This window comes from Paroedura picta, chromosome 1 (assembly GCF_049243985.1).
Source record: "Paroedura picta isolate Pp20150507F chromosome 1, Ppicta_v3.0, whole genome shotgun sequence".
Taxonomy (NCBI): Eukaryota; Metazoa; Chordata; class Lepidosauria; order Squamata; family Gekkonidae; genus Paroedura; species Paroedura picta.
In genome coordinates, this window is record NC_135369.1 from 111660161 (window position 1) to 111674580 (window position 14420).

Consider the following 14420-nt stretch of genomic DNA (forward strand, 5'->3'; position numbering starts at 1 on the left):
TCTGTTTTTTTTTGGGGGGGGGGCATCATCTAGGCAGGGAATTGGTGTCACTGTGGGTGGACAAGTAGTTGTGAGTTCCTGCATTGTGCAGGGGGTTGGACTAAATGACCCTGGAAGAAGTTCCTTTCAACTCTATGATTCTATGAAAATATTGTTTTTCCTCATGTTCTTACCAGTGGGAGCATCTGTGGTAGGGATATCCTTTTAAAAAAAAGAATCACATAATATTGTAATGCTTGTTCAAATGATATATTAGGATTTGTCCAATATGTTCTTTGTAATAACATTGTACAAACTGGTTAGGCAGTAAACATTACCATCTTCTTTTCTTTTCCCCCTCCTCACAGCATGCATGAAAAGAAAATATTGATTTTTTCACCTCATGGAAATAATATATTAAACCAAACAGAGCAAATGAAACTCTGGCAGAGCACTTGAAAATCTCAAAGATTTAGAAGTTAGGCAACATTATTTTTCTAAAAGACTGCATAATTTTTTTGTTTGTTTTTAGAAGAAATCTCATCCATTAATAGAGTCTGTAGGCATTTGTTTGTGGAGCCTGAAGTAGAGCATATTACGTCTCTGCATGCAATGAACCAAATGCCTGAACATCTCCAGATTTAATTAAGATCAGGGTCAGATGTTAGGAGGATGTGAGTCTTAGAGATGTGGAAGTCACACATCCACTTGTCCTTTTACCTGTATAATAATTAAAAGGAAAATGTGTGCGTCTCCCCTGCAGTGATGTGCATGAGCTCCAAATGTGAGTTAAGTTTAAACATGTCACTGTGGAAAATGCATGAGAAATAATATGTAATTATTCTTCAGGAGATCCTTTCTTGCTATTATGATGTCTATAAACTAACCACAGCACATACTCTTAGAATGCTCTTTTTTTGCATTTTTATCCTGAATATACTAAGTAAGAGAATACTGATGGTTGCCATTAAATGTTCTGAAATTTCTTTTCTCATTCTACCTAAATTTAAAATAGTGAACCCAGTGCATGAGTTTTAATTTTTGGACGTCATAATGGAATCCCCCAAAAGCTGATGGCTCGTTTTACCAGCTTTTATCAAGTTTGTTCCATTAGTTACATTCTGGTGCGTGGTTCATGGGGGAACTGTATGAAATTAAGGCAGAGATGGATCCAAGGATCACACAATCAGGAAAATACCAAGGAAAACATCACTGACCCAGTAAGATCCACCCCTGTCAACCATCATGCGGAACAGGGATATGCAGTGCATACAGCTGCCTGTCTTGATCGACACATATACTAACTGAATCACTGCCTTTGAAGAGGACTGTTTTACACTTTGATAAACATAGATCTAGGCCAGTATGATTTCATTCATCAAAAATATTCTAAATCACTTCAAGCTGTTGGAGGAGACTAAGAATGACAAATTGCCCAAATTATTCAGTAGAAACTTGCTGAGCTACTCACTCCAAGGCGAAAAGGTTTATAAACCCACACTTAAAACAGCACAATTCTGAGTATGTCACAGGCTGAAATCAAAATATTTGCACATGGAACTTTTATTATGAAGATAAGGTAAATATAGACTTCTTTAAACCTCAGGTAAGGGCAGGTTTTTCCCCCTTTTAAACTGGTTAAACTCATATCTGAAACAGATGATGTGCTGTTAATTTGCAGGGCATGATAGAGGTTGAACTCCCTTGATCTCCAAGGCTTTGCTGAAGTTAATTTCTAGAGCTTTAGCAGTCCCTTTCTTGAGGCTCAAGGATTGAATGCATCCCCTGAAACGGATGTTGGTGGTCAGGCCAAACTGATTCAGGCCATCTGAAGAAAGAGAAATTAAAGTGATTATTCAGATCCATGTCTCCAAAAAAGGAATCATTTCCTGTGTACCATTTCTGTTCAATTTCTGTGCACCATCTGTGACTGGGGATCAATACATTAGAAGACATCTTCAATATGTAAGTTTCTGCTTCTTTAATGGGGACAACACTGGTAAAGCTGGAATCCAGTTAAGCCTCCTGCTGAAGCTTTCCATGCATCTTCATTTAATCAAATTTTTAAAAGCTTCCATACTGCAGAGATAGCAACTACCTGTATGTTTCAGCACAACATAGTAAGCACACCTTCTGTAATACACTGCCCCTGTGCCAAGTCAATGTCACAATGGTATGCAGAAAAAATATTTTGGATTAGGGATGGGCACGAACTAGGAAAATGAGGTTTGTGGTCCATGGCTGAAACCATGAACTGAATCATGAGCCAAGCTGGGAGGTTCATTAGTACACCAATCTGGTTTGTGATTTGTGGCCTTGCAAATCCCACTGAAAGGAACCACAGTCCCTTGAAAGGAAGTTTGCAGAAAGCTCAAATAATAACTGAGCAGCTGGGAGCTGCTATCTCCCTGCCATTCAGCTTTTTTACTTTCTTGTATAAGGCAGAAAAACCAGAAAGCCAGAAAAATAGCTGAGCGGAGGGGAGGTGCTCCCTGCCTCCCAGCAGTTTTTGTGGCTTTTGTGGGGATCAGAGCTTTGAAAGTTCTGATACTGGAACCAATTCAGATTAGCTTGAGGATAATAGTGCCTTTTCCCATAGGGAAGCCTTCAAACATGATGCTCTATCAGAGCGGGCCTTAGGGGTAAATCCCTGGTAAAACTTGCAAGCTCAGTTACTAATGCAGCTCTACCAAACAGAGGCACTGTACAGAAGATGGAAGATGAATAAATAAATGTTGCAACTTCTAAGCAAACGAACAAACTGATCTAGTGATAGTTGCCACAGCTTTTACTACGATGCAGCTTATGCTTGAGCCAGAAGGTATATATTTTTGTTGATTTCAGTGAATATCACACTTATTTTGGATAGTCATTTGTAGACCAATAGAGACTTAGTTTGTGTACTTACCAGGATATCCTCCAACAAAGACAGGATCATTAGTGTCTGCTGAAGTAGAGGCAGCATTTGGACTGATACCTTGTACTTGGTATCCATCCACTGACAGTACTAAACGGTGCTTTATCTTGTTTGCAATAATTTTGTGCCAGTTTCCATCACACAAGCTACCTGCAACAGCAGGTTCATAGATGGCAGAGAATCGGCCTGCACCATTATCTACATGGAACATTACCTAGAGAACAAAGTACAAAAACAATTAAGAAATCCAGTTTGCTATAAAAACAAAAACAGGGTAATCTGCTGGTTGCAGATTTGACTACTAACACACCTGATCTGCCATACAGATTCTCTTGTATATCTTAATACACAAAGTACATCAACACAGCTTGGTATATGGTCTTAAAAGCAACAATAGTCTTTTTTTACTACATTTGCAGGAAGCAGCTATGACATAATTAATCAATGTAGACTGATTAAATTCGATCGAGATCTATTTGAAATTAAGCTTCAGGAGTGATTTGGCAGGAAAGCTCAAAAACTATGGGTGACTGCTGCTGAACTCTAAAATGGGTAATAAAATAGACAAAAAAGGGCATTTCAGCAAGAGAGGTGAAAAGTATCTGTAAAAATTTGACCAAGTTGAAAAACATAATTATCTACAAACTGTGCAGCAGATAATGGAATAAAGTAGTGACCATGGGCCATACAGCTGAATAGGGATGTGAGGGGTAAAGAAATGTGCTGTAGTCTGCAAACTGCCTCTCTCCCCTTGGTGACATAGGTGGGAGATGGACATGTTTGTGGGCATCATCTTCCCATCAAGCACTGCTGGGCAGCTCTGTCCCAAAACAAGGCGATTTCCTCATTTGGTCTCAAGGATATCAGTGTGTAGCTAATGCTCCGGCTAAGTATTTGGTCATTGTGTTTGCTGGAACAGAAGAGAAAGGACAGAGTGGAAGAAGGGAAAATGGCAACAGTGCAGCAGCCTCTTGAGGTGGTGAACATTAGCAAACAGATGCGCAAGGGTATGAATTGGGTGGCGTTCTGAAAATATTCTCAGCTGAACATGTGGCTAACTCAAGTACAACATTATCTAGGACATCTTAGAAGAATTGGAAAACTAAAACAGAATTGTCATTGTGATAGGACTTTGGTGCCCTGATCGAGAGAGGCTAGCCACATCCTATCAGATCTCAGAAGCTAAACAGGGTCAGCTCTGGTCAGTATTTGGATGGGATGCCACCAAAGAATTCCAGAGTCACTGTTCAGAGGCAGCCAATGGCAAACCATATCTGAATGTCTCTTGCCTTGAAAACCCTCAGCTGCAATTTGACACACCCCTCCCCCAGAAGATTTCCCCCTCTCTCAGTGGCATTCTAACTCCAGAAAGTAGAACAGTCTGGTTTTGCCATAGGATCTGCTGGACAATTAACTTATTTTAAAGGGAGATTGCAACAGGCCATACAGTTGCCTTACATTGTTCTTATATCCTTTTAATGCTGCAGCAGCAACTAGTGACCCTAGGGAGCTGGTGCTATATTTGGGATCCAGTACTGATGTAAAGGCAGGATCAGGACTAATAACCCAGTCCTGTGTGCTTTGTCCGCAGATTGTCCAATCACAGCACATGGGGCCCATGAACTATGAGAAACAGGCTAATGGTATTAGGATCCAGATGTTGCCTGCTAGCAGTTGCCAACCAGTAGGATGAGGAGGAGAATGGGTAAAGGTAGAATGATATCATGACAATGAGGCACTGTCACTTTCTGCAAACACCTAGAAATGATGGGACTCCAATTGACATGCTAGGATATATACAGAAGTCTATGGTTTTACCCAGGACTAGGAGCCTTCTGTTCATCTGCCAAGTGGTGGCAAGCAATTAAGGAGGAGGCAGGGGGGGGGGTAGGACAGTTGGTCTTCCTGGATGAGACTTCTCAACAACAAAAAAAAAAAAAAACAAGGACTCCTTCCAAAGCCTTTTCCCAACATATCAGTTATTTACAAAGTAGGTGCAAAAGTAGTCTTAGAGCTTGCCGGTGGGAAGAGGAAGGGGAGGAGTTGTCCAGTCTGTAAGGGCATGGGGTTGAATGTGTGTGTTGTGTGGGAGGTTGTGTGGCGTGGTGGCAAATGAGGGCATGGGTGTGGAGATATGGGTGTCAAGAACCTGTGGTGTGGAATGTTCGTTGAGTGTGGGAGAGGACCGACCTTTGGGAATTGTGGCATAGTGGTTACAGATGAGCTTGTTGTGGAGAAGAAACATTTAAGGCCTCCCACAAGTTGTTAAGTTGAAACACTTGAGGCTTACTGCACTGGCCTAACTGTCACATCCAACAACTTCCCTCACTTTGCCTCAGACCACTGACGGAGCTGGCAGGTGGCTGGTGAGTGTGCTCCCCCCCCCTTTCAGGCCTGCTGTGAAGGAGCCTCTAACAGCTCCTGACTGAGTGGAGCAAGGCATTTCCTTCAGAGAGCAGGGGAATCTGTGGAGGTACTTTCCTTTGAGGGGAGGAGCTTTCCCCTTCTGCCTAACAGTTGGCTGACAGAAAAGCCCCTTCTCACTTAAAACACTGCTCTGTCTGGCCTCACTGCTGGAGGGGAGAAACAGACAAGCCATGTGTATTTTTTCTGTGCAATTCTCTGCAGATTTGAGGCCTACTGCACAGGGGTGTTGTGCAGATGAAACAGGAGGCAAAAGAACCTCTGCAACAGCATCCATTGGGCCAGGAGTTGGGCCAGGGGTGGCGTAAGGACTTCCTGGCTTAAGGGGGAAGGCTTAAGGGGGTGAAGGCTCAAGGGGGTGGCAGGTTACAGTGGATGAGCAATAGGGTAGTGAGTATCCTGCATAGTGCAGGGGGTTGACTAGATGACCCATGAGGTACCTTCCAACTGTATTATTCTATGATTCCATGGAGGACACTCCCCCAGCCCACTTACTGTGTCCCTGTCAGTAGCCAGGGGCAAACTGGCTGTGAGATTGCCAGATTGCCCCTGGCTGGGCTGGGAGTGGGTGGGCTGTGTCACCTCCCTATTGGTCCAAGGGGCAGGGCCGGGGGGCAGGGCCAGTCTGATCTTTGGACCAATCAGAAGGACTGGCCCCACCCACTCTCCACCCACCTAGGCCTTAGCTTTTTATATTATACAGCGAAGTTGTTCCAGATAATTTCTCAAAACATTTATCTTTCCAATTTTAAAATATTATAAAAGTTTAATAGAAATCAAAAGCTTAATGGAAATTATGTCCATATTGATGTGTGTGGTTTGATGTTAAGCCCACTCTGGCACTGGGACTCACATTTATGACTGCTGTGAGGGCCATGTAAGCTCTGATGTAGCCAGCAGTAACCTGCATGGCTAGAGCGAGACTCCATGCTCTCAATAAAGAGGCAATCCATGCTACTGACCGTGCAGACTGACTGAGTCTATAGGTGCGGTTCCAAATCCAACAATGGCAACTGGGCAACTGAGATTGAGTGCTGGTTGTGGAGATCCTCAACTGGGCAAGCTTTTGCCCAAGCATGTCTTAATTCAAAATGAAAAGGAAAGCACAAGTGAGTCAGCTTGGTGTAGTGGTTAAGAGCGGTGGCCTGTAATCTGAAGAAGTGGGTTTGATTCCCTGCTCATCCACAAGCAGCCAGCTGGGTGACCTTGGGCCAGTCACAATTCTCTCAGAACTCTCTCTAGGCCTACCTCTGTAGACCTACCTCACAGGGTATACATTGTATGGATAGGAGAGGTAGGTGATTTTTAAGCCTCTTTGAGACTTCTTCATGTAGTAAAAAGCAGGGTACAATAAATAAATACTGGCATCTGTCCAGATGTCTGCTCCCCTCATTTTTATTATGCCCTTCCTTGAAGGAGTTTAAGGTGGCATGAATGGTTCTACTCTTTTCTGTTTTATCCTTACAACAACCCTTTGAGGTAGAGAGATAATGACTGGCCCAAGACCATCCAGTGAACTGCATGACAAAGAAAGGATTTGAAGCCAGTTCTCCTAGACCTTGGCCCAACACACTGAACTTTATACCTTGCTGGTTCTCTGACAGAGCCTTATGGCTGAGAAGTCCAGTGAAATCTGATGTAATTTTAATAGTGCCATACTCACTTTTTCATCTATCAGCTCAATTCCAAGCCCATCCATTTTTTGGCTGCTGATTCCCAGCAGAACACCATTTGTCTGAGCTGTACGGAACTCAAATTCCACTCGCAGATCTGTCCCCACTTTGTATGCTCCAACTGAGAATGAGGAAGAAATGTCAGCACAAATACATCAGTCCTGTCATGAGGGCCCTAGTCCCCAAGCTTCCCTGTTTTACTTCAACCTCAGAATCAAGCAGCCTTTTTAGGAAGCCTCTTTAGTAAGAATGGGAATAGGACAGCGGACCATGAAGGGAAGGGGTGGGAATTCTCTTCCAAAGAGAAGAGTTGGGAAAGAGGCCAATATGATTCAGGAGGACACTGAAAAACTGTAAGCCATTAAGCCAGGGAACAGTATTGTCAGGTTGCATTAGCTTTTTGTATTGTTTTAACCCTGTTTTGCATGCTCCTGTGTGTCCGAAATCCTTTTCCACTCACCTTTCCCCTTGCAAGTAGCTATATGAATCTTGCCACTTTCCTCTGTTTTCCAAAATAAAGTTAGAACTTGTCAGAGGAACAGGGTTTGTGTCATCCCCAGGTTGAGTATAAAAAGACTGTGTTATGTAAAGACCAACTCTCAGGTGAGCTAGACTGTGTGTTTGCCTGGAAGTGTGCTTGTAAGGTTAAAAAAAGAGGTAGAATTTAGCCTGTCACATCCTGCGTAAGATTTTACAGTAGACAGATGAGTGGCAGCCTCCCACTGAGAGTGCATGGGCTATAAGCAAATGGTTCCATAGAGAACGAGGAAGTAGGACCCTCCAACTTTAATTTTCTCCTGTCCTTCCTTCCTTGGAACTGTGACAAATCCTTTGATTTTTATCACAGTGATCATAATTTTGTGTAATTTCTATTCAAGTCTAATAACAAACATGGTAGCAATATAACAATGATGGTGACAGTAATAATAATCATAGTAGTCACAACAATAAACAACTAAGATCAGTTTCAGTGAGATTTCCACATAAGGTAATTTACAATATACAAAATTTATATTGTTTTTTTTCTCTTTCCAGACTCTGTGTTCGTGCTTCCCATGGCAACTGTCTTCCCATGGCAACATAGAGCACCCAAACAAGAAGTTCTAAAGAACATTAGAATATCCTCATACGCTCTAATTTAAGAATAATAAATAGTGAACTGTTACCTGTTTTTGCAAACCCTGTTCCATCAAAATATGTTCCTTCCTGTGCATTGGCAAAGCATTTCCCAACATTATAACTAGAGGTAGGGTTATTCAAGCTAACAGGCGACTCTGTCATGTGAAAATTTCGGACACAGCCATCAATGCTATAGAGAACCTGAGATCAGATTTAAAAGAAGTTAGTGTATAAAACCATTTAACACGTTCACCCTCCAATGCAGAGGCTCAGGTATTTATTTTATTTTACAAAATGTATATTCCATCTTTCTGATCCTACAAGGACCACCAAGGCAGCTAACAAATTAAAAAACATAATAAAATCATCTCTGAAAAACTATTGAAACCAACAGAAAATATATCATTAAAGCAATTAAAACAAGAGCTAAAATACACATACAACCCCCCCCAGCAATTAAATCACTGGGCAGGAAAGAGGGATTACTGAGGGAACATCAAACAAAATTAAAAAAAGCCTACATCCTCTTGATGATGACAACAGAAACAGAGAGAAGTGTTTCATTGGGAAGAGAGTTCTAGAGCTTTGGTGTCGTAACTAGGAAGGCTCTCTCCTGTCTTTCTAGTCATCTCCCTTGCCTTTTTTTTTGGGGGGGGGCGGGTTCCTCAATCTAGGATAGACCAAAGTAATTCCAATGAGTAAACTGTGTGTAAAATGAAGGTACACTTAACATAGCCATGTATTGGTTCAAGACATGTGAAAATGCTAGCATCAGCAAATGTAATGAGGAATATATTTTCTGTCCAACAAGGCAAAGAGTCTTGAATATTTTGTTTTCTATTAATGTAATTGAATGTGGAGAACAACTAGTGCAGAGTTACAGTTTTCTAAATCCACTGATGTGAATGATGTGGCACTGTAGGTAATCTAGCCTCACCAGAGAGGTCAAGAACGAGGTGAACATTTTGGGTACTATTTCAAGTTGTTCTCAAGGACAATGAGGACAAAGTGTGTGTCTTTGATAGCATAGATATAATATGTCCATGATAACAGTGGCTATCATGAAGCTAAATGATGGCAGAATTCTAAAAACACAAAATAAATTTTCTTTCTTACCGGACCAATTCGTTTTGTTGTATAGTTAATGGGCAGTCCTCCAACATATAGCATTCCCACAACATCCAAAATATCTGCTTTCTTTGGGCTAGTTGTGCTGTTTCTGGCATCATCTACTACAAGGACTCCTTCTTGTTTAGATCGGATTACATTTATCTGCAGAAAAAACACAGAAATAGTATAATATTATCATGTAAATTTGTTGAAAACTAAATGTGCTTCAAAAATGGTACCTTGGTCTTAGGCTTGCTAGACAACCTATCAGGTTAGGGAGATGCACTTTTCAAATCTGGTATTGTTTAGTTAGGGTCTATTGGATTCATTTTTTTTTTTTTTGGTATTTCTGAAAAATCCTGGATCCCACTACTGATATGGTATATAGATCTGGGATTTTTCAGAAATCCTGATTTTTTTCAGTTCTAATATACCCATGAAGACAAATACCAAAATAGCCAAACTTATCCTGGGGATGGCTTAGCTTCTTCTGCAGCATGGCCTAATCCACATTGCAGAAGATGATGCCCCAAAGGTCTGAGTGTGGCAGGGAAGTCTTTGCTGGAGAAGTGAGCTCCAGAAACTCCTGTGCTGTACAGCATACATTGCTCAGCATGGGACAGCTAATCCTGCCTTGGTTTGTTTCTCTTGCCCCCATCCTCCTCTCTTTCCAATGGAGGAGAAAAAGAGGCATTTAAAGGGATCATTGTTCCTTTGAACATCTATGAGCTGTGAGTGAATGCCAAAGGCATTTAAAGGGATCTCAGTCCCTTTAAATGCCTTCTCCAAGCTGACAGTTAACATCAAAGACATTTAAAGGGACTGAGATGCATGTTGACTATGGCTATCTGTCGGGATTTTTTTTTTTTTAGGCTCAGACATTTTGTATAGCTGGATCCCTGGCCTTAGGAAATTTGTCTAGCCTCAACCAGAATAAGGCATTTTTGGTCCTGGCTCCTGATTTGAGGAACAAGCACCCAGAAGAGATCAGGGCCCTAACAGAGCTCTCTGAGTTCCACAGGGTCTACAAGGAGGAGGTCTTCCGTTGAGCTTATGGTTGAGGCCAGCTGATTAAGAACAACAATCAAATGAAATCTTGGGCCTCCCTCCCATCCCCACTGTCTTCTGTTTCCTCCCTTGATTCCTCCTTAGTTCAACATCTGGTTGGCCAGTGTGGTAAAGGTTGGCGCAATAGTGACCAACTGCAGTTTGCACATTTTATAACTTTAGCTTGTTTATATTGTGATTAATTTATCAGTTTTATTGTGTTTAAAATTGAGTTAACCGCCCTAAGATGGTATTCCAAAAGAGACATTATATAAATCCCCATATAAATAAACCAATAAAATAATAAATTAAAAATAGTAAACAAACGCTGGCTATTTTGGGATGAAAAAATATCCAGAAAATACCACAGAAGTATTTTTTCAGGGTTTCTTTTTTTGGGGGGGGGAGCGGCTTGAATAGGCTAAATAAACACTTTTATCTCAGGTTAGAGTCAATTATCATTCTTCCTAGCCTTGTATGAACTTCCTTTCAGATAAATGATCTAATTTTAAGATGTTAAGCTCCTTGAAAGAGATTGACCTTACTTTTTCTTTTTGTTTACTTATGAAGCTCTGCAAAAAGTGTACTGTATTCATAAATTATAGTGAAATAGAAGGCAGAATGGTGATGATGAAACTTTTTTTAAAAACAAGAGTTTCATTTGAACAGCTCCTAAGCCTATTAGTTTATTTATTACTAGAATTAAAGACCGTTGTGGCTGATACAATGGATGCTAGCATGAGGGGAGGGGGAAATTAGCAAAGAGAAAGAGGTTGAAAGAAAGAGTCATTAAAAAAGAGTGACAGAAAGAGTGAGAGAACGAGGATACAAGGAGGATAGAAAACGAGAAAGAAAGATAAAGATAAGGAAAGTGAGAGGGAAAAGAGAGTGATAGCAAGAAATATAGGTAGAAGGAAAGAAAATAAGAAAGAAGAACAGAGAGACAAATATAGAGAGAGAGAGGGAGAAAAAGACAGAGAGAATTACAGAGAGAGAGAATTACAGGGAGAGAAGTAAATGGATAGAGAGATAGAGAGCAAGAAAAAGAAAAAGAGTAATAGAAAGAGAGAGATAAAGGGTGAAAGAGGGATAGAGAGTGAGAGAGAAAGACAGAGGAGAGATATAGAAAGAGATATTAAAGAAAGAGAGAGAGGAGAGAGAGAAAAAGTGGGGAAGGCCTGCTGCAGTGTCTCCCAGGCTGGCTGGCGCTTTTCGTGCCCAGCCAGACTGGGAGAGGTGGCAGCAGACAGCCCTCCTGTCTGCACTCACTGGTGGGCTGAAAACCCATCCCATGGGAGGGCTTTTCAGCTCAGGGGGGGTATGCTGGCAGGAACTCCATGCCTCCCACCCCACATCCCCACCAACCTCTGTGCCCAGTGGCTGGCAGGGGCATACTGGCGCTGATAGCACCAGAGCGCCCCTGGCCAGGTTGGTGGAGCTGAGTGCAACCAGTCCATTACAGATGGGATTGTTAGGCCACAACTCTCAAAAAATGGTCTTATGGTGGCTTTCTTAGTGTGATACTTTATATACTATGTATCAGGTGAAGAGCATAGTTTTGGGTTGGATTATTCTGAAAGACTTCCTTATGCAGTATCATGTTCTCTAAATGTTAAACATGGACTCTGGCCACAGTAATCTAGCAATTATCCCCCCTCAAGTAATCTAACAACTGTGGTATCTTTCCTATAGGGAAGAGTATGCATTGTCCCTGAGTAAGGTTTCAGAAGGGCATGGCAAGCAAAATGACAATGAAACATGACCTGTACAGATTTATTTAGCTATTTAGCTATCCATGCACCGAATGCATAATTGTCCCATGTTCCTCTCCATTCATTGCAACCCCTTCCTTCCCCCCTCCCCCCAAACATGATTCCTGAGCCCACCAGACTGGGTGTGAAGAAATTACACAAGACAGGAGGAACGAAATGAGGAGGTACCAAAAGGTGAAATAGCGTTTTCTTTATCATCCACAAGCACAGCTCCATTGAAGGCAGGAAGCAATTTCATCTTCTTATCCCTCCTCACTCTATTCTGGCAACCATTCATCAATGAACGTTCCACGACAGTATGAATAGTCCTTCCACATGATTTTTTCCAGGTGATTTCCAATGCCTGGATACAAGACTCTGTTTCATTGATTCCCCCCCCCCTTTTTTTTTTTTTAAGAGAGAGAATGAATATATCCCTTTTGAGTTTTCTGTTCCGTAGGTAAATCTGGAAGTCCATCATGAGATCATACCTTGTGCCATTGGCCATCATTTATTTTGTAAGGAATCATTGTGCTGGTGTTCCCACTTCCCAAGTCATATTTGAGGTATGGAAAACCATTCTGTATCTGAATAGTGGCAAAATCAGCGTGGTTGATGCGGGCCATGTAAAAAACTAACCCAGATTCAGCCTTTGTCCTGATCTCAAATTCAATTGTGAGTCTATACATTTGATAAAAGAAAAAGAAAGGAAGAAATAATGTTAAAACTAGCCAGTAGAAATTATTAATCTGTTTCATCTTCAATTTATTGTCATACAATTGGCTTTGCTAATAGGCAAATCTATATAGGACAGTACCAACTAGATGCATGTGTGTGTGTGTGTGGAATTCAGCAAAGTAGTTCAGCAGTGGAATTGGCTGCCTAAGTAGGTGGTTAAATTCTCTCTCCTTTATTTCTTTTTGTTAAATCCTTTTGGAAAGGATTTGGAGAAGGGTTATCAAGCCACACTAATTTTGAAAGATTTTCAGACTTAAAATAGAATGTAATAATAAAGCAGAATGAAATAAATGTGCTGTTATTAAGCTCACATCTTATAAGAATTTCTTACACATTTCTGCTCAATTCCTTGTGCTTAGAAACATTCAATTCATTGTATCATTCTGCCTCAAGACTTTTTCGATACATGTTGAAAACCAGACTTACCGATTCTTTACTTTGGTGTCATCAAATGCAATGGCCACATGGCTGTTCCTTGAGAGACCAAATTGCTTGCCACCCTCTAAGGCAATTGGCTCCGTATCAGCAGCACAAAATTCCTGTAAAATAAAACTATGTCCTAAACTCTTCTTCATGATGGGTTGCTTGCTCTCAAGAGGAAAACAGGCAATGTTTATGTTGAACAATGGGCCTTCCTTCCAGAATCAGCTGTGTAGAAGGCAAAGTTCCATTATCTGCTGTGTGGGAAGAGTATTCTGAAAAATCATTCCTCTTTTTCCTTCTAGTGCTTCACTTTTAAAATTGAGGCACAAAGGCATAGAAAGTAAGGTCATATCTGTTTCAGCAGGGTGTATTTTATGTACAAGTAAGTCCTATCTTCTGTGGCTGCTTCTTTTTAGGCAGTAGCAGTTAAACAATCCTCCAAAGGTTAAGCGAGTGATCCAAAGCCACCCCTTTCCTACTTTAGTTACAATTCAAAACCTCACAACTTTCTCCTCCTCAGTATTAAAATAAAAATACAAAGCAGAGTTCTGCTTCTGTGAAAAGGGCAGAGGGCTATAACACAAGGCTTACAGTTGGCTGCATTGCCATCATGCCTGAGACCTCTGCTATGCCAGTACTGGGGACTATAGTTTGGGTCCAGTACTTCAGGAGGAGATGCCAGGACAGTTTAGATACAGCATCAAGGGAGCCATGAACTGATTTACCAGTTAAGCCACTTAAAGTGACCTGGGAGGAAAGGGTTAAACCACTTAAAGTGACCTGGGAGGAAAGGGTTAAGTCACTTAACCCTTTCCTCCCAGGTCACTTTCTGGGTTGCCTCCTGGTGGGTATATACAAATGTTACTAGAGGGTCCGTCTACACAGTTCACATGGCCATTATTAACTCTTCTAAGACCTTTGGAAAATCTGTCCATGGCTTTCATAACATCATATGAAGCTTGATCCTAAGCTGTTCCCTTGCACCAGTGCAACCATCTTTATACAGGATCTTGTGTAAAGCTTAGCATTGCCAACAATAAACTGGAAAATTCCTGGAGATTTTAGGGGTGGAGTGTAGGGATACTAATACTATAAAGCTCACCCTTCAAAGAAGCCATTTTCTTCTTTTATCTCTTTTCATCCTAATGCAAATGGAATCCCCCCTCTTTAAAGCATTTCCAAAACATCATAAACAATGGATTAGGAAACAGAAAATGTAGCCTTTAAAGGGGACTTTCT

At 41.3% G+C, this 14420-nt stretch overlaps 1 protein-coding gene across 7 annotated transcripts in view; it reads right to left on the minus strand.

Moving 5' to 3' along the window:
• Positions 1-225: 225 nt before the first annotated feature.
• LAMA2 (laminin subunit alpha 2) overlaps positions 226-14420 on the minus strand; it is a 606483-nt gene continuing 592288 nt past the window's right edge. For all 7 annotated transcript variants that reach the window (XM_077353378.1, XM_077353349.1, XM_077353372.1 and 4 more), the window contains 7 exons: positions 13185-13297; positions 12512-12701; positions 9229-9384; positions 8160-8313; positions 6984-7114; positions 2888-3110; positions 226-1807 (listed from right to left, as the gene is read on the minus strand). In XM_077353378.1, the coding sequence (XP_077209493.1) occupies positions 1650-1807; positions 2888-3110; positions 6984-7114; positions 8160-8313; positions 9229-9384; positions 12512-12701; positions 13185-13297 (1125 nt within the window). In that variant the 3' untranslated portion in view covers positions 226-1649. The remainder of the gene's footprint in view (positions 1808-2887; positions 3111-6983; positions 7115-8159; positions 8314-9228; positions 9385-12511; positions 12702-13184; positions 13298-14420) is intronic.